Genomic DNA, 27,240 nt, shown 5'->3' with positions numbered 1-27,240 from the left:
CATTTTTTGCCTTCCTACCAATAAAACTGGAGTTCTGCCCAGTTGTGCTGTTTGATTGGTGGGGAGCTGCCTGTAGTCCCTTTGAAGTAACTAGTGCTTGTTGGCTTAGGCACCAACGCCTCTGCGCCGGACCAGCTGAGCTTGGCGTTGGCATGGAACCGTGTGGATATTGCGCGCAGCCAAATCTTCGTCTTTGGTCACCACTGGCCGGTAAGGTTTTCCTGAGCAAGATCCTTTGGCGCATGTTGTGAAAACCTGGGGTGAACGAGGCATAGAAGTCAACCCCCTCCAACCTACCCCCTAGCCGCCAGCATTCTTCAGTCATCACAACTAGTTTCTAGTGATGGACCTCTACTCCATGACTCTCTAATCCTTTTTTAAAGCCAACTAAACTAGTGACCCTCACTATATCATGTGGCAGAGAATTCCACAAGTGAGTTACTCTTTGAATGAAGAAGTACTTCCTTTTGTCTGCCCTGAATCTATTGTCCATTGTGTTCATTAGGTGCCCCCAGGTTCTGCTCTTATGGGAGAAGGAGAAAAAACTCTCTGTGTATACATCTTCCACCCCATGCACAATTTTATAAATCTCAGTAATTATGAGGTGCTATGGAATGATTATAAACATTCCCACTGCTCAGATGTTTTTAAAAAACTGCTGACTCCCAAAATATGAGAACATTTGAGGCTATTTCCTCCTGGTGAGACATTCAGAGCAGAAAGGAGGAAGCAGCACTACTGGAGAGAGACGTATGTGACTAGTGTGCATTTTGTGTCTGTGCGGCATGTGTGTTTGGGTATATCAGATAGTGAGGGGCAAATAGACACAGAGAAAGTGTTGTATGCAAAAAAGCCCCCCCCCCCGTGCACTTCTATAGGTCTTCACTTGTATTTGTGTGTTGTTAAGCCTTTGGGAAGCCTCGCTGCTACAGATGGGTCAGGCCCAGAGAAGGAGAAGAAATCTCCAGCACCTCAAATCAAAGCAACCAGAGGGAAAGGGAAAGGGAAAAAGAGAGGTGGAAAGCAGAAAGACGAATTGGAAGAAGAGACGGATCCCAGGAAAATTGAACTGCTCAACTGGGTGAGATTCCAAAGGGCCCAGCTTGTCTGCCATAAGTGATGCAAGCGCCTCAACTGCCACGCACTCTGGGGGGCCACCAAGCACGAGCCACCAAGTGCATGGAAGTGGCCCACCGAGTGTTGGAGAATTCCCCTGAGGTCGCTGCACAGTGCTTGCCGTTTTCATGCGGAGAGCATTCTGCCCCTCTTTGCAGGTGAACTCCCTGGAGCAGGCGATGCTAGACGCTCTGGTACTCGATCGAGTGGACTTCGTGAAACTCCTGATCGAGAACGGAGTCAACATGCAGCGCTTCCTCACCATCCCTCGACTGGAAGAGCTCTACAACACGGTGAGTTGACCTGCCTCTGGAGACCAATGCTGCTCTGCCCAGTGGTGTCCCGTGTTCCCCTGAGGTTGACACCTTTTTTCCGGGCAAGACTTGCATTCCTTTGAGAGCTGAGCGGCAGGCTGGGGTGTCCATGACTAGAAAAGGTGCGCTTGTTGTCTTCCTGCCTGTCATGTAGATACGAAATAATATCACCTCTGCTGGAAAAGAAGGTGCCTGCTACAACGAGCAGGCGGTGTAGATAGGGAGGAGGATAAAGAGGCAGAAATGAGAAGTCAGGCACTGCTAAGATTCACATGTTGCTTTGAAGAATAACAGAAGGCCTTTTATTATGCTGGATTCTCTGTAACTCTCTTAACGCTGCCGGGGGGCTGTCTGTTTCAGAGGCTGGGTCCACCCAACACATTGCATCTACTTGTCAGGGATGTAAAGAAGGTAAGTCCAACCAGGAGCTGGGAAGAGCTAAACGTCTTTCACAATTTGTCTCAGTCGTCAGTGGGAAGAGCGAATGTCAAGCAAAGTGATGTCTGAGCAGAAACTCTTCTGTCGCTTCTAAGGGGATGTCTGTCTGTTCAGGGATAGTCCAAGAAAATGGTTCTTCCCATGCGACGTGGGATTCTCCACCATAAAAAGTGGTCACGGCCACTAGCTTGGGTGGCTTCTGGAGACCAGTGCATAGAGAGAGGACAGGCGCATCAATGGTGGTTGTGTGTCCCCAGGGTGGCAGGGGATTTCACAACAACCTGCATTCACAACAACCTGTTTGTTGGGTGAAACCTTTGCATGTCGCAAGCTCGTGTCTCATGTTTCATGGCTGGCCTTGTTCACGACCTGTCGTGTGTTTCTCTCATCTCTCCCTCTTTCTCTCCCTTTCCATCGCATTCCTCATTCTCGTTCAGCGGCTGTCTAGGGGATTTGGATGGGTTAACATGGAGGTGAATAGCTTGCTGAGAACACAGCGCTTCCGCCGTAGTTGGTGATTTGCTATGTGTTTTTTGTAGACTAGACCCCTCTCGCTTGTCTGCACACAGAAAGATCCAGATTAATCAGGGAAGCATTGTGATCACATCAAAGTTCCAGGACGAGTGCCAGATTTTAACATAACTGTCTGATCTTCCACAATATGCCAGTGGAAGTTATACAACCTGCTTGTTTACTGGCTCTGCGCTGCAGATTAATCAAAAGCTTGCTTGGTATCTCGACACTGCTAAACGGCTTTGGATAGTCAAGAGCTCTGGCCAGGATAGGGCTGTGCTATCCTCCAGACCTCTCTGGTTTCTGCTGCAACAAAGGTGGGTGCGAAGAGGACCACAAAGGCACCCCATTTTTAAAAGTGAGATGGGGCACACCTTCTGTTGCCAAACTGAGACACAGGGCATTTCCTGCCATTGACTCTGATGCCTAACTTTCACTCCCCCTTTATATAAAAATTATAATTGAAAGCATAGCTCCAGAGGAGTTAGTCATGTTAGTCTGTAGTTGCTAAATAGTAACGAGTCCAGTTGCACCAATGGTAGCATAAGCTTTCGAGAACCACAGCTCTCTTCGTCAGATGCATCTGATGATGTGGTTCTCGAAAGCTTATGCTACCATTGGTGCAACTGGACTCGTTACTAATTTAAAGCATTGTTCCCTAGTTCTGGAGGAACTGAGAGCCAAGCTACAAGTGACGCCTTACACAGGTTGGACACTTGTCAGCTTCCCTCAAGTTTTGATGGGAAATGTAGGCGTCCTGGTTTTACAGCTTGGCTCTCCATTACAGCTGCAAGACCAGACTGCCTACATTTCCCATCAAAACTTGAGGGAAGCTGACAAGTGTCCAACCTGTGTCAGGCATCACTTGTAGCTTAGCTCTGAGTCTCTAACTGGAAAATCCCAGCCTGGTGAGCTACCCACTAACAGAGGCAATGAGATGGCTGGAAGTGGGCTCTTTGTCAGTGCCTGTAGCAACTGTTGGAACTAGCAACTGCTGCAGGCGCTTAAAGACTTCTGAACACACAGAGCTCATTTACAAGACACTTGTGTGCATAGCCTTCTTCAGGATTCCAGGAGAGGTTGGGCCCCTTAGTAAGCATTTATAAGACATGTCAGGGGTTTTTTTTCTGGGAAAAGAGGTGGCAGAACTCTCAATAGGGAAATGAGGAAGAAACACAGGATTCTTTGAAATAATATTATTTTCAAGCACTATTGCCGAGTATTTTCAAGAGGTGCCGGAACTCCGTTCCACCACTTTCCCCCTGAAAAAAAGCCCTGATTGTGGTGGCCGTGAAGTTGAGCTTTGCCTAGATAACAGAACGTTCACTGCTGTTTTTCATCATCTCAAGCGGATGTTCCTGCTTGCAAGCTCCAGGTCCGTCCTACAAAGGCATCTTACCTGCCGTAATTCACAACTGATCAGTGTTCTATCACATCCTACTGAGAAGGATACAGTCCTTTAGACAGCACAGCAGGCCGCGTTCCTGGCAGATTGAACCCTTAGCTTGTTAAAGTGATTTTTTTCCAGTCCGGTCCAAGTGCAATAATCTCAGAAGTGGTTGGGGGGTGGGGCTCGATGCATTATACAAAGTGCTTTAAGTCAGCTTTAAAAAAGAAAAAGAAAAAAGATGAATTCTTGAATGAATAAAAGCTCCCAGTGAGTAGACAAAAGCTGATCAGATTAGGTTGACGATGTAGAACCCATTCAAAGCACACCATCATTTTCAGTGCTTCGAAAAAATGTCTCTTCCGTGTCAACAGAAGGATTTTTGTAAAATGAGCATTCAGGAGTCCATCTGTTGTGTGCCCCCCCCCCAAATTTTAAAGGCCAAGTAATTCTGCTGCATTTCCAACTCACGAGTGCTTGAATGCTCAGTCACACTCGGTGCGAAAATGTGGCAGAATGACCTGTCTTTCTGCATTATTGGGAGAGCGCAAGGGCGTGTGCCAGGCAGAGGTGAGGGAATGAAGTTCCTTGCAAGGCTGTGCTTTTGATCGGGGCTACCACACAGCTCTTCCAAAAGGCCCCCAAGAAAGTAATTCAAACTCTTGCAGAAGACCTCCAAGAAGTTAATTCAAGAAGTTAGTCTAGGTGTTAATGAGGATTTCCCATGCTGGTTTTGCGCAGGGCATTGAAGGAAAATTGCTTTATGCTCCTCTGGTTTGCATTTCTCTTCCAACTAACATTCTGGGGTTTCACAGGGAAACCTGCCCCCCGATTACCACGTCAGCCTCATCGACATTGGCCTTGTGCTGGAATATCTCATGGGCGGAGCCTATCGCAGCAACTACACGCGGAAGACCTTTCGGACCCTTTACAACAATTTGTTTGGAGCAAAGAGGGTAAGAGTTGGCCAGACCCTTTTCTGCATGATAGATGTCTCTTCTTTTCCCAGCTCTTCGTAGCAAATATGGAGTGTACTCAGCTCCTGTTTTCGGGAAACCAGATCCAATTTATTGGAGGGAAGTGTTGGTGCCGCTGTGCCTATATTGGAGAAAGTATATATTAACAATCCTATAAATAATAATAATATAATAATAACATTCGATTTATATACCGCCCTTCAGGACAACTTAATGCCCACTCAGAGTGGTTTACAAAGTGTGTTATTATTATTCCCACAACAAACACCCTGTGAGGTAGGTGGGGCTGAGAGAGCTCTGAGAGAGCTGTGACTAGCCCAAGATCACCCAGCTGGCTTCAAGCGGAGGAGTGGGGACTCAAACCCGGCTCTCCAGAATAGAGTTCCGCACTCTTAACCACGACACCAAACTGGCTCAAACACAGGAAGAAAGTGAACTGTAACCAAGATGGTTGGTTGGATATAGGCCAGTGTTGACGTATCTGCTTCAGAGCTCTTTAAAATTAGGGGAGGGGCCCCGTGTATACCATCCTGAGCTCCCTGGGGAATTGTGATATAAAATTAAAATTTGGCTGACTGCCCCTAGAAACCAGGTAGCTATTTAGGTGGATCCAGTCTGGCAAACCCAGTCTTAGAAAGATGTATGACATGTTTATTGTAGCATAAGCTTTCAAGAACCACAGCTCTCTTCATCAGATGCATCATTGTTTCTGTGATTGCAGCAGTAGAAATGGGGCTTCCATCTGGCAGATTTTGTCACAATTTCCCTGCTCCATTCTCCTGGCAGAGGCCACACACTTCTGTGCCACCAGGACACAGCATTTAAACCAGCACTTAAATATGGTTGTAATGATATTACAATCTGTGGATCACATTCTCTAAATTTCCAGCTTTATTTTCTTTTTAAAAAAAGTCTCTACCTCTTTCCATTGTGGAGATATACAGGGAAAGGTATATGTAGACAATGAAAGTGACTAGAGACTTTTTAAAAAACGAAAGCTGGGAATTTAGAGAAATTGATCCAGACATTGTAATAACATTATAATGGTATAATAATATTCAGTTGCAGATTAAAGAACACAACAGAAGAGGGATGGATGTCTGCCACACATGGCTACTGTGTGGGACCAGGAAAATCCAAATTTTCCCATCCACATGGCAACCATCCAGGTTTTGCTGCACTCTTTCCCCAAACTTCACAGATACAGGTTTGGGAAAAATCAGAGAAAAGCAGAAGAAACTCCTGGAGGGACACAAATGTGCCTGGGGGGGAGCAGAAAAAAATGCTTCCTGACAACTTTGAACCTGGGATGAATATCCGAATGGAAAAGTACATTGTTTTCCATCGCATGACAGCAACCAATGTAGTGCTGTTGTCCAACTTGTTGGTGCTTTTAGACAGTTCTGTCATGGAATAACAGCAACTCGGGTGGTTGGTTTTTTCCCTGCGTCTGAATTCAAAAGCTCTGACTCTATGGCTAGCAAAACAGCGTGCTCATTTTTTAAAACGATTGCTTCAGGAGAGGGAGAACAGGCAAGTGTAGAACGGTACCTAGCACATATTTTTTAAAAACATAAATTTTCTTGGAAAGATACTGAGGGGCTGGCATTTTATTAATATGACTAATGTTTTTAAAAACTGTTTTTAGTAACTATATATTTTTTCTTTTTTGTGTGTAATGTTTGCAGCCCAAAGCTCTTAAACTTCTAGGGATGGAGGTAAGTTGCTTGTGTCCCTTGAGAATACGTAGTTCCGCCTCCCCCCCCCCCACTTCTCTTTCTCAGTTTAAGGGGGAGGTGATGGATGATACTGATTGCAGGTCAGGAGGATAATTTCATCAAATGTCAAGGGAAGAGGCCTGTATAACTGAGCATGAAAACTGCCCTGTAGTTTTGTATGAGTGTGATCTGGCTGGCTTCTCTGGACTTTGTAACCTGTCCCTTATTTGCAATCATAGGAAATTCCCTGAACTGACATTGAACTGTATATGGTGCAGTTCTAAACAGAAGTAATCACAGGGGAACTTACTCCCCTGTAAAACAGGCATATAAAAATAACCCCTGTTTCTCTGCTGGCATACTTCTGTGAGGCTCAGTCATATCTTTTCCCATAATCATTTCCACACAGCACTAAATGAACAGATCATTATCAGTTCTTATTCCAGGATGGGGGGGTATTGCACGTTAAGTACTGCTTTCCCCTTTGCAGTCTAATTGACTGCTCACTTTTTAAAAAAGAGAAATGGAATTTATAGCCAGAAAAACAAGGAAGTCTCCTAACCTGACCCCCCCTACGCACACACACACACACAAGAACTGATAGTTAACCATTGATTCTTGAATGCTATCCTTGTCCAGCGAGTCAACAGGAGAAGGAGTAAAATGTTAAAGGGACAGCCAGCAGCCCTGCGAAACCTTTTTAGTCCTTTGTCTGTCTAGACTTAGCTGGTACTGTAATTGTGTTTTTAAAATTGCCCGAAATCAGGACTGGGGGAAAAAACATGGCAGAGAATTCACTGGCCTGCAATGATGCTATTAATAATGATGTCTGAATTCTCTATTAAAGCTGACTGAACAGCTGCTCCAGATGTTCAGCACACCAAGCGCATGTGACAGGAAACTGCTGGGCCAACTATGCGTACCGGTGCAGGCTCATTCCACTGTCAGCCTGTTAAACAATACTTCGGCATTTTGGGACTTCAGATGCTCTTGAGCTTTTAGGTCAACATTTAAACTATTAGAATAAAGAAAAACGTGGCTGTACAGGGAACGCATCGGCTCCTGTTGAAAACAGGCACAAGTCTGCATTGTTATATCACAGTTTAAGTCAGCTATAAAATATAAAAATACAAAGCAAAGCTTGTCAGTCCGAAAGCTGGTAAGCGGCTTTTCACTGTACAAAGGCAGCACAAACGAGGCTTAATCTTCTTTGAAATCTCTTTGTCTTTTCTGGCAGCTCTGCCAAGACAGGAGGAGGCAGGATTTAAAGAGCGTGAAAGTGAGAACAGCCCAGTTCCAGAGATGCACTTATGCAGCAGTTTGTGTCCTGCTGCAGCACATATCTGAAGATGCCTTCCCTCTTGAGAGCTGGTTGGAAGGTCCTCTTCAAGAGTGCTGGCCACCTGTTTGGGAGAGAGAAGGGCCTAAATCCCAGCACAGGAGAAGCAGGAAAAGACTGGGGGCCAAATTTTGTCTCTGTCCTCTCTTGACAATTCTTCTTCTTGGTGACACAAGGTGTGCCATGTGCCCCTGCAAATTTATTTATCTATTTGATTTGATTTGACTTATAACCTGCCTTCCCCATGAATGGGCTCAGGGCAGCTCACAACAGTCATTAAATACAATGAGTTAATCATGAAATGATAAAATCAATAATAATCTTAAGACAACCATTAAAATAGTCCAGACTTGGGATTTTTTTTGAGAAAGAATGACCCACAATTTTTTGGAAAATCAGACAATGTCTTGGAGATGCACGTTTGGTGGCACTGAAACCTGACGTTGGCGAAAGTTCATATAGAGAGGAAAGTCCATTTCCTCTCATGTTGGAGGGATGACAGACTCAAGAGTTTGGAAACTCTGGAATCATCTTCCTGGTCTATATTCACCGAAGTTGGAATTCCACCCCCCACCCCCCATGATAAAGTGTGATGAAAACCTTTGGGTAGAACAAGCTACTGATATTTGTGGGTGGGGAACGGGGCATCTGCCCCTGGCAGAGTTGAAAGGCTCTGGGGGTCTCCTGTTCAGCAGTTCAGCAGAAGAATGCATGACTATGGGAAGCCCCCGTCCCTCCATTCCCAACTTGTATGGACAGCTGTTAGAAACTGGATTTCTTCCTGCAAAGCCTGACATTTTTTCCACCTGTGACTCTCCCCCCACCCACCCACCCACCCCCATTAAGGTTCATGCTGCACTCTCAGTAGTTCCTTTCCATTCCTTCTGTGCCGGTTGCTGTAGTAGTGATCTACCCTCCTTGATGCTAAAAGAAATGGGGCAGCCCTGCCTCGCTTGGGGCCATATGAGTGAGAGGTGAACGAGCCCCTTCAGCATTCGTAAGGATTCTTTCTGTTGTTGTCTTCTTTCGCTCGTCATTTTGCTTGTTCTCTGCATGGCAGCCAAAGCATAAAGCCTCTGTTGGTCTTTTGTCACTATTTTAAATTATTTATCCGGTGCTTCCCAAACTTCCAATAGGCAAGACGCGGTTTTGTTCTGAATTAAAACTGGGGGCATGTTTTGTTTTTACACCAGAAATTATTTGCTTTTGAATGCATGCATGAGTGAAAATTGCACCCCACCAAGGAGCTCACCGTCTGTGCTTTTGCATGGTTCCCCTTCATGGAAGGGAGCGCTGTCCCGCTTCTGTGTGATTGCATGCTTCAGTCACACTTGAGGCGGCAAAATTCTTTGGCTTCAGCGGAGGCTGATTGGAAACGTGCATGATTCATACAGAGATGCAGCAGGCAGCCTCTTCAGGGTCACAGACACACTGTCATGCTCCGCCTCACAGTCTGGGGATTACTGGATGAGACAGATATTGTAAAAAGCTTGTATTACAAATCAGAGGGAAACAATTGGGTGTCCCCCATGGTATATTCAGCAGCATCCTATTGTTAAGTCAACTGATTAGAACATAGTATGATGCATGAACCGAGCATGTTTTTTCTTTTGACTATTTTCTTTGCAACTTCTTAATTCAGTGGAAAAGAGCAAGAGTCCAATAGCACCTATAAGACTAACAAAATTAGTGGTATCTATCTATCTATCTATCTATCTATCTATCTATCTATCTATCTATCTATCTATCTATCTATCTATCTATCTATCTATCTATCTATCTATCTATCTATCTATCTATCATCTATCTATCTATCTATCTATCCATCCGATTTCTAGCCCACCCTCCCCACGAACAGGCTCAGGGCGGGTTACAGTAAAATGCTCAATAAGCATTAAAACATATAAATACATTGAAAAAATACCATGAATACATACAAAACAGCATTTTGGATGGTGGGCCCCCTCCAGTTTCCTCAATCATGGTATAAAACAAAGCAGAACAGAAGAGGTGGGGTGGGGCCACAGTTTATAATAATCTCGTGACTGCGCTTATAGGGAGACGTATGAGCTTTCGTGAGCCACAGCTCACTTCTTCAGATATCTAATGTTGTTAGTCTCATAGGTGCTACCGAGCTCTTGCTCTTTTCCACTGCTACGGACAGGCTAACACGGCAACCCATCTTGATCTAACTTCTTAATTGTTAGCATAATTTGGAAATGCATGCTGAGGGCCAAAGGAAGACGGGGTCAGACTAGGAGGCCTGTGTTTCTAACACGGGCTCTTTTCCGCAGGACGATGAGCCTCCCAGCAAAGGGAAGAAGAAAAAGAAGAAGAAGAAAGAAGAGGAAGTGGACATTGATATCGATGACCCGGAGGTCAGCCGCTTCCACTACCCCTTCCATGAGCTGATGGTGTGGGCGGTGCTGATGAAGAGGCAGAAGATGGCCCTCTTCCTTTGGCAGCGAGGCGAGGAGACCATGGCCAAGGCGCTCGTCGCTTGCAAGCTTTACAAAGCCATGGCTCACGAGTCTTCCGAGAGTGAGCTGGTGGACGACATCTCGCAAGATCTGGACAACAACTCCAAGTGAGTCAGCTTGACGGGACAGCGTGCCCTGTAAAGAACGGAGCTGCCCGGGAGTTCCAGTCAAGCCGACTCCGCTCGGAAATGAGGGCAATGGGTCTACTTGTGTGCAGTTGACCGTGTCGTGTGGTTCCCAGAAATTTGTCCCCATAATCCTCATTCTTTCCCCTCCTGCCCAACACCCCTGCTTTGGTGCCACAACAGTTCAGCCTCTTGTCCCAGCAGCTGATATGCCATCTGGACTTGAAGCAACCTCACCTACATTCAGAATTATATACTCCAAATATATTTTCATTTATAGTTAAGTTTTGGGGATGCCTTTTCTGCAAAATGTACCCAGAGCAGTGTGCTAATACCGGCAGGCATTTATCTGAAAACCCTCCATGTTTTGACTTCCTAATTCCTCAAGAAGATGATTGGAGTGTTGTTAAAATTGCTGTATGTGTGTTGTATGATCCCTCTGCCACACAAACTCTGCAATTTTTTTCTAGGGACTTTGGGCAGCTCGCTGTGGAGCTGCTGGATCAGTCCTATAAACATGATGAGCAAGTGGCCATGAAACTCCTGACATACGAACTGAAAAACTGGAGCAACTCCACTTGTCTAAAGCTGGCGGTAGCAGCTAAGCACAGGGACTTCATTGCGCACACCTGCAGCCAGATGCTGCTTACAGACATGTGGATGGGCAGGCTGCGCATGCGCAAGAACCCGGGGCTTAAGGTTGGTGCAAATCTCTCTGGATGGGAACATGTGTTGACTCTGAAGCAGTGAAAGCTTGAGGGGATGGAGCAGCCACCCTAGAGGGAAACACTAAGGAGTATAGTAAAGAGTCCTGTAGCACCTTTAAGACTAACCAACTTTATTGTAGCATAAGCTTTCAAGAACCACAGCTCTCTTCGTCAGATCTGACAAAGAGAGCTGTGGTTCTCGAAAGCTTATGCTACAATAAAGTTGGTTAAAGGTGCTACTGGACTCTTTACTATTTTGAAACTACAGACTAACACAGCTAACTCCTCTGGAACTAAGGAGTATGGGGCTTTTACGGTTGAATAAAAGCAATCAAAGCAGGGAACCAGATAGAGATTTATAGAGGAGGAAGGGAAGGACAAAAATATGCTTTCTGTATAACTGGCAAAGTGTAATTCCCTCCATGCCCTGCCCCAAATACACAATGTAGATTTTGTTATTTCAAAATCATAAAGATCTCTTACGGCCGACATGCTTCTTCTTGTACAGGTGATCATGGGCATTCTCCTGCCACCCACCATCTTGTTCCTAGAGTTCCGAACCTCCGATGACTATTCCTACCAGACGTCCAAAGAAAACGAAGGTGGCAAAGACAAGGAAGAGGATAATGCGGTTAGTTTGTTACCCGTACTGTGCTTTTAAAATGTGAATTGCTTATATATCCTCCTCCCTGCGAGCCTCATTTCTTTGTTGTTTCCAGTCAAACAGGATTTGTAGGCTTTGGAAGGAGCATAGAAACCTGCAAAACTTGTTTGACCAGAGACAGGAAGGAGACGAGAGAAATTAATGCAGACAACACGAGTGTGAATGGCTTTTGCATGCTGCTTTTCACATGTGGTTTTAAAAAAATCCCAGCAACTATTATCTGTCTTCACTCATTTACTCTCTCTCTTTTTGTTAATAACTTAGAGTGGTAACTTGCTAGATAGCCTCCAGGAGTTAAAATAAAATAAAATTACAGACCTAAAAACCTAAAATAAGTTGCAGTTGTCTTTCAGGATGCAAATGTCGATACCAGTTCCCGAAAAGGTGATGAAGAGGATGGAAATAAAAAGCAGAGAAGCCTTCCTATCGGGAAAAAGATCTATGAATTTTATAACGCCCCGATCGTCAAGTTCTGGTTTTACACGGTATGCAAAATTATGTCTGACGTGAAAGCATCATTTCCTCTTCCCGTTGCTGACGTCTTCTTAAGGGAGAGGGATCCTCCTCTCGACATGGCACCTCTGCTCAGAGCCAGGCACGTTCCAGTTGTCCTGCAGCGCTCTCTGGTCTTAGAAAGAACTGCTGCCTAATCAGCAGACACCCAAGAGCCACAGCAAAGGCGTCAAGCGGGGACACCGGGTGAAGCACTCTGTTGGAAGACACCCGAGCCTGCCAAGACCTTACGTCTTTTCGTCAGGCCTGCAAGGCAGAGATGTTCCGCCAGGCGTATGGCCGAGGCCAGCTTGAGGTTTTCTGGGAATGCCTCCCGACTGGACTCCTGCTAGGGTGGGGCTACATAACCACCTCTCCCGATATGCGAAGTCACAGTGATAGGACCAGTTGTGCCCCTCTCCCCCCTTGTTTATGCTATGTTGGCAGGAGTGGAGGAGGCTGCCATCTGGGGTCTGACTGCACAGATTGGTGACTCTGGTTTAAATGTATTTTAATGTATTTAATGTTTTATTCTTGTATTATTTCACTGTTATAACCCACCCTGAGCATGCTTGTGGGGAGGGCGGCTGACTGACTGACTGAATGTCTGAATGAATGAATGAATGAAGACCAAGGGCAACGGTAGAAAACTCTTCCTAGAAACAATGTTCCTTCTATTCCTGATTCTAAGGGAAGAGGGGGAGAAAAGAGATGTGGTTTGGTGTCACAGGGGCCACCAGAATTTTACGACTTGCAGCTACTGAGGTCCACCACAGATCCCTGACTTGGGCTAACTGTAGGACTACAGCAGATCCTTTGGTATCTCAGCTCCTTCCTTACGTTCCTCAGATTGAAAAATAAACAATTTGAGAAGTACGGACAGTAGTTTTTCACAAATTTGAAGGGGTCTTCTTTACTGTGCTGCTGTTTTCTGTGGCGTACACTCTTGCTTCTTGCGTCCCACATTCATCTCTGTTTGTGTTGTGTTGGTGTTTGTGAAAACACCAAGAAACCGACAAAATATGTGAGATAAGGCAAGAAGCAGCTTTCAGTTTCCAGAAAGAAGCGTGGGACCGAAGTGTCACCACGGTCATCCGGGAGATGCATAAATGAATCAGTAGCAAGAATACCTTTTTTCTAAAAAAGCCAGTTTCTTTTCTTCTTTTCCAGATATCCTACCTGGGTTACTTACTGCTGTTCAACTATATAATCCTGGTACGGATGGAACGTTGGCCGTCAGTTCAAGAATGGGTGGTCATCTCTTACATCGTGACGCTGGCCTTGGAGAAAGTAAGAGAGGTAATTGAGACCTTTCCATTTATTTATTTATTTATATTCCGCCTTTCTCACTGAGACTCAAGGCGAATTCCATAGTGTGAGATTAGTACAATTAGTGGCAAGGACAAGGGCAGGCGTTTCCATACAGTGTCAAGAACCTTTCCATAAACAATGTCATGGGGTAAAAGAATATAAGTTTACAGAGACATAGCATTAGCAAGGATCCAATATGGGGTTGAAGAATTGCTGAAACAGAACATAATCAATTCTAGGACTTACATTAAACAACATGAAGCACAGGTAGTATATAGGAGTACATATTTAAAGCAACAGATAAGGCAACATAATGGTGAAGTCTGTGGTTCCTAACTCATGAGTGAAACATCTGGGACCCCTTTCCTACAATACCACCCTCTTAGCTGAGAAGAAAGGCCTTTTTGAATAATTCCATTTTGCATCATTTGCGGAAAGCCTGGAGTTTGGGGGCTCTCCTGACCTCCTCAGGCAGGCTGTTCCACAGGGTAGGGGCCACCACAGAGAAAGCCCTGCCACTTGCAAGAGACCCTGTTCAGATGAGTGAAGCTGCCGTGGAGGGACAGAGGGAGGGAGGCGGTCCCGGACCTGTGGGGGTGCAGGGAGGGAAGAGGAGTGGACTGATGCGTATTCCTCACACTGGGGTGGTGGAAAAGGTGTAGGAAAGAGAAAGGGAAATGAGAATGGAAAAGACAGGGGGTTACTGGCTGATTCCAGTGACTGACAAGCAAGGAACGTTGTGGGAGGAGATCAGGCAGTGGACCTAGTCCCGTGATGATGCAGGCGTTCGAGCGGAGCCAGAATTGCTCGGAAATGTCTGGACAAAGCAGCAGAGATGCAGCAGTAGGAAGGACCTTCCTACAGGGGTCAGTGGGAGGTACCCTGCCATGAAACAAGAGGTCTGAGTCAGGAGGATGCAAATTATTTTTGGGAGGAAAATATCTATATCCCGCTTTTCCTTGTAGCTCAAGGCAGCTTACAAGTCATCATGAAAAAGCATCACAATTTAGAAACCAACAAAACAAAAACCAACAAAACAAAACACCCCCGAAAGATAACCTGCAGTTTGTACTCCAGTGAAAGCCCCAGCAAATAAAATGGCCTGCAATGCCTCTGCCAAATTTCTGCAGATGGCACCCCTCCTCATTTTTCTTGATACGGGGATGTAGTTGCACCTTAGCCTATCCCCAATCAGGTTGCGGTGCCCTGTGTTACACCTGAACTTCATCCTCTGGCAACAGGCCAGGCTATAACAGTGGCAAACAAAGTCTGGTTTGATGGTTGTTGTGGGTTTTCCAGGCTGTATTGCTGTGATCTTGGCATTGTAGTTCCTGACGTTTCGCCAGCAGCTGTGGCTGGCATCTTCAGAGATCTCTCAGTGTCACAAAGTCTGGTTTGGTCCAAGATCCCCAAATTCAAGAACTCTAGTTCAAGACTGGTTGAATGTAGGTCCATTTTCTGTGACACAGTTGCCACTGAGAAGCCCTGAATTCCCCCAAGTCTCTCTCTCTCTACCCCCCCCCAACATTGTTTTAAAACTGACTTGGGCCATTTCCACACACGTTGAATAATGCACTTTCAATGCACTTTAGCAATCCTTTGGAAGTGGATTTTTTGTTCCACACATGGAAAAGCAGTTCCAAATGTTCATTAAAGAGTATTGAAAGTGGATTATCCAATGTGTGTGGAAGCAGCCTTGGCCTCTTTTCTCCTCTTTCCATCCCCCACCTTCCATCGTTGTTTTCTTCTAGATTTTGATGTCAGAACCGGGTAAGCTAAGTCAGAAAATAAAAGTATGGCTACAGGAATATTGGAACATCACCGACTTGGTTGCTATCTCCATGTTTTTGATCGGAGCAATGCTTCGTCTGCAAAACCAGCCTTATATGGGCTACGGAAGAGTCATCTACTGCGTGGATATAATTTTCTGGTACATCCGAGTATTGGACATCTTCGGTGTGAACAAGTACTTGGGGCCTTACGTTATGATGATTGGAAAGATGGTAGGTGTCTGTGTGTTTGGAACCCTTGAGAAGGCAGGTGCCGTGGTATGAATGCTGAATGGGTGGTGAGGAGGGGCCGAACAAGCGGAAGGCTAACTCCAAGTGTCAGAGCCGACCTGGAGAAAATTGCTGCCATCATGTTAGTGAATCCCAGATCAATCAGGGGGATAGGTCTATGCAACCTATTTATTCTTTAACAAAATTTATATGCTGCCTTTCTGTCCAAGCAAGACCACTGAGGTGGTTAACAGTGAAAATAAAATATTATAAAACCAATTCATTAAAAAAATTATTAAAACCAAAACTACAACACATAAATGGTGGTACTAGAGAGTGCCCTCAAGTCATAGCTGACTTATGGCGACCCCTGGTGGACTTTTCATGGCAAGAGACTAACAGAGGTGGTTTGCCATTGCCTGCCTCTGCAACCCTGGGCTTCCTTAGAGATCTCCCATCCAATTACTAACCAAGGCCAACCCTGCCTTGCTTCTGAGATCTGACAAGATCAGGCTCACCTGGGCTCCTGAGGTCAGGGCACAACACACATTTAAAAGCACATACAACAGTAATTAAAATGTATGACAGGCAGGAAGGATCATTAAGGGAATGCTGGAGGAAACCAAAAGGTTAGCTACTCCACTGTTCAAGAGTGTCATAATACTTCTGTGCAGATTTGGTTCTGTGCCCCCTTCCCAACAGTGGCCTCAGAAGATGGAGATGAAATCTATCCTGCTTATAACAACAACATTCAATTTATATACCACCCTTCAGGACAACTTAATGCCCGCTCAGAGCGGTTTACAAAGTATGTTATTATTATCCCCGCAACGATAATCACCCTGTGGGGTGGGTGGGGCTGAGAGAGCTCTGAAAGAGCTGTGACTGACCCAAGGTCACCCAGCTATCTTCAAGTGGAGGAGTGGGGAATCAAACCTGGTTCTCCAGATTAGAGTCCCACGCTCTTAACCACTACACCAAACTGGCTTTCAGCATACTCAGCGGCCACCAGCAGCTCTTTCTTTCCTTTGAGCCTTCTAAATATTAGCCACCATCACTCATACCAGTTCATGCTCAGGCCAGAGCATCACAGTTGTTGGATAAGATCCCTCCATGTGCTGCAGATGGAGGTCTAAGGAGCTGCCCGTGGTCTTCTCATCTGCTTCTTTTTAGGGTTAGGCATTTGCCTGTTTTCTGCACAGGTTTTTCAGCCCATGCACACTCTTGATAATCAGGAGGTGGGTCTGGACTCTTTCCCTGTACAGATGATCGACATGCTGTACTTTGTGGTGATCATGCTGGTGGTACTGATGAGTTTTGGGGTGGCCCGCCAAGCCATCCTGCACCCGGATGAGGAGCCGTCGTGGCGGCTGGCCCGCAACATCTTCTACATGCCCTACTGGATGATCTACGGAGAGGTGTTTGCAGACCAGATAGACCGTAAGAGCAGAGTTCATAGTAAGATTCTGTTTCCTGTTTCCGAGGCAGATGATCAGATCCAAATTAATCGACATCCCCGTTTTAATTTGGAGCCGGTGTTGCTCGTTTCCTGCCGTAGACTAGTCTGTGCTTGTGACCGTCTCCCTTTCACCCTAACATCAAACCTTTTGCATTTAATTTGACAAGGAAAATGTATTCATTTTTTAAAGCCGTTTTAATATGTCTGTAGCAGTAGAAAAGAGCAAGAGTCCAGTAGCACCTATAAGACTAGTAAAATTTGTGGTAGGATAGGAGCTTTCATGAGCCACAGCTCACTTACCGGTATCTGAAGAAGTGACCTGTGGCTCACGAAAGCTCATACCCTACCACGAATTTTGTTAGTCTTATAGGTGCTACTGAGCTCTTGCTCATTTTTTAAAAATAACTTGAAACTTGCCTCCTTCCTCCCCTGCATACAGAAAACCTTTGCACCTTATAAATATTATAAAAGTTGGTACACAGGCTAGAGTGTAACAAACAGTAGTTGGATTCTCTTGCCTTGCACTGTTTCCATATATTTCAACAGGGCTGACCCAAAACAGTGGATTGTGGCCTGCCCACAAATGGTAAACACACGAAACTGCCTTTCCTGAGGGCCAAGCTACAAGTGTGGAATGACACTTGAACGGCAAGTGAACAGCCTCACGTGTATTCCTCCCTGTTCACTTGATCTCCACTTGCTCTCCACTTCACTGTTCCCCGGGTCTTTAACTGGAGACACTAAGGGTTGAAACTGGGACTTCTGCATGCAAAGCCTGGCCCCTGCTCATAACATCTTCATGAACATCAGGAGTTGCAACCTGTGGGAACAAAACTCACATGTCGTAAATGGGCAGGTTTCAGGTCAATTGCAGTATCGAGCTCTGGGTACAACTGACACTGGGGTGTGCAAAACCGGCACCCTCCACGATCGTGGTGTTTCCATATTTCCTGGGCCGGCCACACTGCCCATCTTGTGATTTCTTCATGCTGTTTTGTGCCTGGAGTGAAACTACGTCATCCTTGCGTACCGGAGATGGCTCACGTGTTGACATGATCATCTGCCGCCTGCCTGTCGTAATTCTCTTTTGATTTCCAAATATTCGCTGCCCTCCATAATGTTACAGAAAAGGAAATTGCAGGGCCCGTCAGAACCATTGTCTCCAAGCCTCTGCCTTGCCTGTCATTGTATTTGAGGGTCTTATCTTTCTCTGGCAGCAGAAGAGCAACAATATTGTGTGTTCTTTCCTTTCCTATTATTCTTTTGTGCTTTCTTTTTTTTATATAACTCTCTTTTAAAAAATTTTATTCATTGCTTTCGGAATGCCGAGTAGTCTATGCCATGGAAATTAATCGTAAGTCTTTGTTGGACATTGACAAATTAATTAAACGCTTTGATTCGTGGATTCTTTTTTCCAACACTGCATGTATTGTTCCTTTTTAATTAGGACTCAGCTATATGCAGTTATACACACAGCCGTAGTCTGGCCTGTCTTGACCAGTATTCTAATTCCCCTACCTAAAAGAACGGGTCGCTTTCTGCCCTGACACCTTGAATCGGGAGATTAGAGCCTTATCTTTTCCCTGACATGCTAGATTTCTGTATGTAGGTATCTTTTGGGGGAGGGGGAATCCTACTACAATATGAAATGGTTGGTTTTGCCCTGGGATCAGTTGTTTCTCTAGATCGGGCCTCAGTCAGATAAGAAATCCAGGGCCTTGATCCAGACCCGACTACTGCTTCCTCAAGTGTAGTATCAGGCCTGTAGTTGGGGGAGCCTGGCACCCGAGAGCTCTCCTCCTTCTGTTCTACCCCCCTCCTATAATCTGGAGTAGTATCAGCAGGGTCCAGTATTTTAACTAGTCCGTGCTGGCACACAGAAGTTTCAGGTAAGGGCCCAAGCCTGCCAAAAACCCAAGTTTAGCCACAGATATCCATTTGGTGGGGAGGGAAAGATGTACAACACCCCTAACAAAAAAGCGCAGATTGTTTAGGGTTGCGGTATTCCAGTGAACGAGACTTTCCAGCGGAGGCTGACCTGCCAGAGATAGTCTTCTCTGGAATTAATTATATATAAGACTAAATAAATATAAATTAAAAACCAAGCCTTGGCTGCGTGGTGGTAAGAGAGAGACTTTGTGTGCTTTTAAGTGGGCATGGAAAATACTCTGTGTGTGTGAGTGTGAGTGAGTGAGTGCATAGCCATGCACACTCCACAGGTTGCCAACTGTTCAGTATTTTATTCATCTGACCAGTAAAACCGTTTTCTTTCTGGTAACCAGCGTAGGCTTTCAAAAAGTAGTGAACTCTGAATTCCACCGTGGCTCCACCCACAACTCACTAGATTCCACCCTGGCCCCTCTCATCACCTACCTGGAGGAGTTCGCCGTGTTCGTCTGTAGTCGCAAAACAGTACAGAGTCCAGAAGCACTTTTAAGACTAACCAACTTTATTGAAGCATCAGCTTTCGAGAACCACAGCTCTCTTTGTCAGATGCATCTGTAGCATAAGCTTTCGAGAACCACAGCTCTCTTTGTCAAATGTCTCTGATGATGCACCTGACAAAGAGAGCTGTGGCTCTTGACAGCTTATGCTACAATAAAGTTGGATAACCTACCTAGTTTCACTTCGGCTCCGCCTTGACTTGGCAGTTTCTGCCCTGCCAGGTTCATTCAAGTTCTGCCTCTAATCCTCCAGGTTTGAACGTCTGCGCGTCTTGGCTCCATCCCTCTGGCCTGCGTAGGGAGCTGCTATTTTTGAGACCCAAAGTTGGCAACCCTCTGTGTGTGTGTGTGTGAGTGTGTGCATGTGCGCGCACATCACTTTCCTGGGTCTGCTCAGAGGCCAGGCTTCCCAATATATGGCATGGCCCACAAGAACTGCTCCCGTGCTCACCTTCCCCTACAGTAATACTGCCCTGCACCTTGTAAAGCTCCATCCCTTTCCCCCTCAGCTCCTTGTGGGGAGAATTTGTACGACGAGGACGGCAAGCGCCTCCCCCCCTGCATTCCTGGCGCCTGGCTGACTCCGGCCATCATGGCTTGCTACCTCCTGGTAGCCAACATTCTCCTTGTCAACTTGCTGATTGCCGTCTTCAAGTAAGTGCTCACCTGGCATATCCTTCCTGTAAACAGAATGTTTTCCTTGCTTCAGATAAATTACCTTAGACTTGCAAATGTTACCCAGACCTCACATTAAGTGAGCACTTATATATTTATATATGCATCCCTGCAAATTTGGAATAGATTCGTTTATCTAGATTACCTTCTCCTACCATTGTGACTTATCTGCCTGCTTCCCTTCCCAAAAGAGAAGGGGATGCTAATATTTGCTGCTCGGTCACACTCTTATCTTTCGCTGCCTGTGCCCCAAACTGGAGAGCCAGTGGGTGTTGATAGAGACCGTCGTCTTGGGCATTACGCCCAGATTCAAGGCCATGTTTTTGAAACCCAGCTTCGCACACAAGCCATCTTTTATTTGCCGTCTGTGGCAGAATGTTCAATAGCAGAAAAGGTCATGCATTTTTAAAAGGAGTCACATGCCAGTCACAGAGCTAAATTTCTGTCTGAAGAGAGAGAAAGCAATGGGGGTTATCTGGAGGGACCACGAATAAAATCAGCACTGTAGGAAGTAGGTCATACTGTTAACTCATCCGTGCTTGGCATTAGTTGGAGAAATGGGCTGTGCTCCCTGGCAGTGGAAGAGCCCCTTTTACCATCCAGATTTGGGTGGCACCATCCACCAGAAATGGAAAGAAATTGCACCAGAGGTCTCACAATGAAATACTATGAAATCAACAAGTATACTTAAATTGTTGTCCTAAAACATACTTTCAGACAGGGCTTTTTTTCTGGTGAAAGAGGTGGTGGATCTCTCTCTTATCACATGTGCGTCACCGAAAACACACAATGATGTCACTTCCGGGAAGTGACATCTCTTCCGGAAGTGACCTCGCTTCCCAGAAGCAATGTTCCCTCTAAGCGGTGCAGTGTTGTGAGCCAGAAATCTACTTTGTGAGCAGCAAATTGCAAGTTTGGTCACACCTTTTCCAAAACCAGAATCCATTTGATTAAAAGGCTTTTGAATTAGATTGTCTGAGGCATTGGTATTGGGTGCCGTCAATATTTTGATGACACCCACTTATGCATGTGAAAGAGAAAGAAGAGAGAGAAAGAGAAAGGGAGGGAGAGAAAGGCTGGGGAAGAGGCCAGGGAAGCAGGTGGCCTGGGAGAAGCTCCACCCAGGGAGACAGCCCACGGGTCTTTGGGCACTGGGGGCGGGGCCACCAGACACATGATCTTTTTCTGAGGTGCCGGATCTCAGATCCGGGGAGATCCCGCTGAAAAAAAGCCCTGCTTTCAGAAGCTGACGGTCCTTGCAAGGTGATATCATATAGCAGCTAAAAAGGCTAAGCTATGAAGCCCCAGTTCTGATGTCATTTCAGCTACAGACCAAGCACCAAAATATGTGTCAAGCTTGGGGACACGCGATCAGATCTTTCGTCTTTGAAAGCCGTTGGAGAGGAGGGATCTGGATTGGATGGTGTCCAGATCGAGTAGATCCCTTTCCTGGCCCGTTTTCTTAGTAGAAAGCATCTTTTCCTTTCACTCCCAAGCTGTTAATCTGTGCCAGCAAGAAAAAAAAGGGCAAGTGTTTGAATCGTGTCTGTATTTTTTTCCTACCGCGGATAACAGCTTCAGTGGCCAATTTTCTTTCAGGGGAGCAGCATAGGAGAAAGGGGTCCCCCTGTGCCAAATCACAGAGTCTGTTTCAGCTCACCCGCCTCACCAAACGGTTTTTAAGGTTAACGTGTATTTTGGCAGGATTTGAATCCAGTGGCACCTAAATTTTGGGAGTTAGGCAGTGCAATCCTAAGAAGAGTTACTCCAGTCGATTGATTTCAATGGTCTTAGACTGGAGGAACTCATTTTAGGATTGCACTGCTAACCCTGGATTATTAGTGTAATGTGTAGGTTGGCTCTAATTGCATTATTGGTTGAAACTGGAATACTTGAATGCTTATACTGCAAGCATCCAAGCTCTGTCGGTCTCCCAAAAGGTTTCTATGAACACAGTTTTGAATTTAGGTTGGGAGGGTATTTTTTTCCCCCTGATAGAGAGAGAGAGATTTGAGAACCCTGCTATGTAGGTCAAACTGATCAGCATTTTAAAAGTGAAACAACGTGAAGCTTCAGGGAGGGTTTTGATTCTACAAAGGGCCTTTCATAGCCCGAGCACTTCATGTAGCATCAAACGCCGGGATGCGTTGTTAGCCATGCTCCGTTTCTGCCGTGCTTCAAACAAGCAGCCCCATTAGGGACGACGTTTTGCAGAGATCTTTCTTTGTGTGTGAGGCGGGCGGTGCTGCAAACTCACTTGTTGCTATCCAAGCCCTGGCGGGCTCCCTCTTCTCTACGTTGTGCTTCATGCAGCTATTTGGGGCTCAACAACCGGGGATCAGCTTTGGACCATCCTAGCTCACACCTGAGACGTGTACCCTCCCTTCCCCATACACATATCTGATTCTGCTGGCAAATTCTTTTCTTTGTTCTCCTTTCCCGTGCTCATGGGGCTTCAGGCCAGAGACCGCCAACCGCTGAAAAGTGTATGGCAGAACCCTCTTTGTCTGGTGATTGCTCACTTGTGTCATTTTCACCTCTGTCATCTTGGGTCAAATAGGGTTAGGCAGGTGTGTGAAACACTCTGCAAAGCCTGTGAATGGAGACGAGTGGGAGGCAGGAGCATGCACCACGAGCGACAATGCTTTGCTTGTGCCACGGCCAACCTCCCTGCAAATAAAGCATTGCCTCTCATCGCCTCATGTTCCTGGAAGCCAAGAAGAGAGCCAGTAGTAGAATGTTATTCATTTATTTGTGTTATTTATAGTCTTGCCTTTCTCACCGAGACTGAAGGAGGCTTACACTCTGTAAATCAATATGATCAATAAACAATACAATTGGGTATGGGTTGCAGAAACAAGCAGAAGTCCAGTACAGAGCTGGAATAAAACATAAGCAATTTAACACGATATATTAAATGATGCGGAAACTACCCTGTTAGGAGCATATTTGCAGCAACGGGCAGTATATAATGCAAATATACATTTTCTTAGCTTCCACGGCAACACCGCCATCTTGGGCGGGAGGCAGGTTATGGATGGAGACGTTTAACCGTGGTTGTCTCTTGCAGCAACACCTTCTTTGAAGTCAAGTCCATCTCCAATCAAGTCTGGAAGTTCCAACGGTATCAGCTGATCATGACCTTCCATGACCGCCCGGTGCTGCCTCCCCCTATGATCATCTTTAGTCACCTCTACATCATTTTTGTTCGCCTCTGCTGTCGCTGCAAGAAAAGACAGGAGGGAGACCAAGACGAGCGCGACCGAGGACTGAGTACGGGGAGGGTCGCCTGTGCTATAATCACGGTCTGGCAGATCTCCGTAGCTGGGGGGTGGGGAGGCATGCGAGAGGCCAGCTCACATGCCCGATGGCTGCCACAGGGTTGCCCCTAGATATTTGTATGAGCTGGCATCTTTGCATTAGGCAACTTAAATTTCTTACTGATATTGTGTCTCTTGGAGGGCTCAAAGCAGAAGAAGGGAGTACCACTCTGGCCACTTTACCACTACTCCGTACTGGTTTCTACCAGCTCACTTCCGCCTTTGACATTGGAACTAGTTGTGCCTCTGTCATGTTTTGCAGGATTGCAGAGGTTCTTCTGCTGAGCCACACTGATGTTCACACTGGGGTGTGCTGGCTTATGCGCACATCACCTCCCTCTATGCAGCTGCAACCCCACATGCTCGCAGGCAATTGACAGGGTATATAATCCTAAGAATTCTGCTGGCTGTCCCAGTAAAAACACTAGTGCTTGCTGACAGCATGTGCTCTTTTTTGAGCCTGATTGTACTCAATTCCAACACAATGGATCAGAATTCCCATGTCTGGGTCACAGGGGTGCTGTCAGTGGGTTTAGAGGATGGTGCATTTACGACTGGAAGTGGTATCAAGGACAAGGAGGGGCAGCTGGTTTGCTGCCTCATCTGCAGAATCGCAAAGTTTCCAACTAAGGAATGACCTAAGGGGAAAGATGAGTATCTTGCGGGAGGGGGTTCCAAAGTTTCAGATCCATGACTGAGAATGTTTCCACGTTGCACAACATTGTAGTTTTACGAGTCTGCAGCTGGAGCTCATTTCAAGCTGTCTGAAAGTGACCCAAAATCTATGCTAAGCTACGAGGCTGTCTGGCAGGCATTTGCAGAAGGAATGAAAATCCCCCTTTTCCTTTCTTGTACAGAACTCTTTCTAAAGGACGAAGAGCTCAAAAAGCTGTATGAATTCGAGGAGCAGTGCGTCGAGGAATATTTCCGGGAGAAAGAGGATGAACAGCAGTCGTCGAATGATGAGCGCATCAGAGTCACTTCTGAAAGGTATTTGGCGAAAACGTTCCTTTATTCATACCAAAAGCAACAAAGGTGCCGGGAGGGGTTGGGACAGAGTGGCAGAATACCTGCTTTGCATACAAAATGTCAAGTGACTTGGCAGCTCCAGCTGAAAGGACTGGATAGCAGCACTGAGAGAGACTTCTGCCAGAGATGTTGATGACGATAATGCTGACGAATAATCTGTCTTTCTCACTGAGATCCAAGGTGGATTATACAGTGCGAGTGAAAATACAATATAATCAAACAGCAAGGACATTCGCTGGGCAAAGTACAATAATGAATAATGAAGATAGGACATTCAATGAAAAGGATACAAGAGGGTACAGTAGCAGAAAATTTGAAAAAAACAAGCATAAAGTTAGCATAGAGATGAAATCTTTCTGAAACAAAGCGTAACTAATTTACATGGCAATCTACTTTATTTACTAATTTACTTAGCAACCTACCACCACTCAGAAAAGCCAGTCCAAGGTTAGATGGGCTATTATATAATGTTATCAGTTTGCCAGAAGTGTCGGTTGTTGATATCAGGAAAACGTCCTTTGTGGACTATGCAACACTCTTAAGACAGACCAGCAGGCGATTTGGCCAGTTTCTGAAAAACGGTGACTTAAAAGATCTAAAACAGTGTCAGACCTTTTTGTAATGTGTCAGAAAAATTAATAATACTTTGATTTGCCTAGTGATTAAAGATGGAGGCCCTAATAATAAACAAAGACCAGCTGACTTTCCTATATCGTTGTCCAAACTGATCTCAGGAGGTCAATAGGCCGGATCTATGTTGCTTAATTCTATGTTAATTCATTCTACAGAGTTGAAAACATGTCCATGAGGTTAGAAGAAGTGAATGAAAGAGAACATTTCATGAAAGCTTCTCTACAGACAGTTGACCTTCGACTTTCTCAGCTGGAAGAGGTCTCCAGCCGCATGGCGAATGCGCTGGAAAAGCTGGCGGGTATCGACAAAGCTGAGCTGACTCTCACGCGCTCGCGGGCCTCCTCTGAATGTGATGCTGCGTACCTTCTCAGGCAGAGCAGCGTGAACAGCTCTGAGGGTTCCAGTGTGTACAGGTACCACATCGGTGGAGATGAAGTAGCCTATGATGACATGACTGCCCCCACGTCACCTGCCTTAGCATTGCGTAAAGCCGATTCCAAAATGCAGCTGGTGCCGGAACGCCAAGGGAGTCCCCTGTCCGCCTCTAGCACAAATGCAGATCACAACAAAAATACCTTGGATGTTACCCATACCATCTCTAGAGCCCGTTCTGGTCTGGGCGTTGGGCAGGAACACTATAAGGGTGAAGAGGCTATACCCCAGAGCTTCAGTCAAGTGGATATCGTAATGAACGGACAAACTGCAGCCAGACCTGCTCCTCAGAATACCCATTTAGCAGTGGAAAGGGGCAAATTAGAAGCTGCCATCTCCTACCCCTTGGACAAAACTAGAGCAATGAGATACTACCCTTCAGAAACGTTCAATGCGTGTCAAGAAACCACGATGAAGTCAAGGAGTTACATATTTGCACAAGGGGGAAAGATGGTGGGAGGGCTGAATAGCTGGACAGGATACAGTAGCATCATGGACCGAGTGTGCCCATCTACGATTGAACAATGGACCGCTGAATGGAAGTACGAGATTCAGCAGAAACTGGCCAGCGAGCCCCCTCCTGAATATCCGGGCATTGTGTCCGAAGCAGAGATGCAGGCCGAACGGAAGCAGCTGCTGACCGACACAGAAGAGGACAGTGACGTTGGTGACGTCACAGCTCTCAGTGCCTCCCGTCCTTCTTCACCCACCACCCCCAAAAGGACTGACATGGATAATCTGCTGTCCGTGACGTCCGACAGGACTTGTGGGTTTCTGTCCATACGGTCAAAGAGTTTACACAGCCATTCTCGAAAAGCCAAGTCTGTTAAGGACAAGCTGAACAGGCCGGGACACGCCAGCAGCGTCAGCAGCCTTGCGGTGGCTTGTGGGGGCGCAACAGAAGAGCAGAAAATGAAGCCGGAAAATGCCTCCACGGAAACAGAATGTTAACACAGCCGTTTTGTAGACATGGGGCAACCGCCTTGCACGGCTAAGCTGGCACACCACCAGACGAGCATCTCCTTCTTAAAGGGTGCATTGGCATTTGGTAGCTTGTTGTGTTCCTTTTTATAGACAACGTATCAAGACTCTGTTTCCTTTTCAGAAGCACTTCGTGCTGTTCGGTGAAAGGCAGATGTAGTATTTTATCTGTGGCCAGCAATGCCATATGGATTCTTCAGTCCATTAATGCCCTGAGTAACTATGTTGACAAGCTTTCTTTTCTAAAGTCCATATTTTATGCATACAGAGTCCTGAAACAAAAAGCCAAATGTACAGCTTCTTCTCTCCCCCTCCTGGACTTCTCAGGGGGAAGAATGTCAAAAGAAATGTCACTCAAGGGGTAGGAGCTTGGCTGCATAGAGCCCATAAAAGCACCATATCACTGCAAGCTGAAGATGTTGCATAATCCAAAAATTCTGGGGATAGTTTTCGGTGGGTAGCCATTTTGGTCTGCAGTAGAACAGCAGGATTTGAGTCCAATGGCACCTTAGAGTCCAACAACATTTTCAATGTAAGCTTTTGAGAGTCAGAGCTCCCTTCTTCAGACACTAAGGGAGCTCTGACTCTCAAAAGCTTACACTCTGAAAAATCTTGTCAGTCTCTTAGGTACTACAGCAAATCCTGCTGTCCCCAAATTCTAGTGACCGAAAGCTCTTTCTTTTGCT

General features: G+C 45.9%; 1 protein-coding gene across 1 annotated transcript in view; it reads left to right on the top strand.

Annotated features, from left to right (window-relative positions):
* Positions 1 to 27,002, top strand: part of TRPM1 (transient receptor potential cation channel subfamily M member 1) — a 40,348-nt gene extending 13,346 nt beyond the window's left edge. Inside the window, exons 8-24 of the mRNA XM_055002625.1 lie at positions 110 to 210; positions 1,275 to 1,409; positions 1,791 to 1,841; positions 2,306 to 2,341; positions 4,584 to 4,724; positions 6,434 to 6,463; positions 10,097 to 10,389; positions 10,878 to 11,106; positions 11,623 to 11,749; positions 12,115 to 12,263; positions 13,441 to 13,569; positions 15,333 to 15,584; positions 16,847 to 17,021; positions 19,994 to 20,138; positions 23,230 to 23,432; positions 24,337 to 24,469; positions 25,297 to 27,002. Of these exons, the coding sequence (XP_054858600.1) occupies positions 110 to 210; positions 1,275 to 1,409; positions 1,791 to 1,841; positions 2,306 to 2,341; positions 4,584 to 4,724; positions 6,434 to 6,463; positions 10,097 to 10,389; positions 10,878 to 11,106; positions 11,623 to 11,749; positions 12,115 to 12,263; positions 13,441 to 13,569; positions 15,333 to 15,584; positions 16,847 to 17,021; positions 19,994 to 20,138; positions 23,230 to 23,432; positions 24,337 to 24,469; positions 25,297 to 26,524 (3,557 nt within the window). The 3' untranslated portion in view covers positions 26,525 to 27,002. The remainder of the gene's footprint in view (positions 1 to 109; positions 211 to 1,274; positions 1,410 to 1,790; positions 1,842 to 2,305; positions 2,342 to 4,583; positions 4,725 to 6,433; positions 6,464 to 10,096; positions 10,390 to 10,877; positions 11,107 to 11,622; positions 11,750 to 12,114; positions 12,264 to 13,440; positions 13,570 to 15,332; positions 15,585 to 16,846; positions 17,022 to 19,993; positions 20,139 to 23,229; positions 23,433 to 24,336; positions 24,470 to 25,296) is intronic.
* Positions 27,003 to 27,240: the final 238 nt, after the last annotated feature.

This window comes from Eublepharis macularius, chromosome 18, assembly GCF_028583425.1.
Source record: "Eublepharis macularius isolate TG4126 chromosome 18, MPM_Emac_v1.0, whole genome shotgun sequence".
NCBI classification, from domain to species: Eukaryota; Metazoa; Chordata; class Lepidosauria; order Squamata; family Eublepharidae; genus Eublepharis; species Eublepharis macularius.
This window is presented reverse-complemented; position numbering and strand designations above follow the sequence as displayed.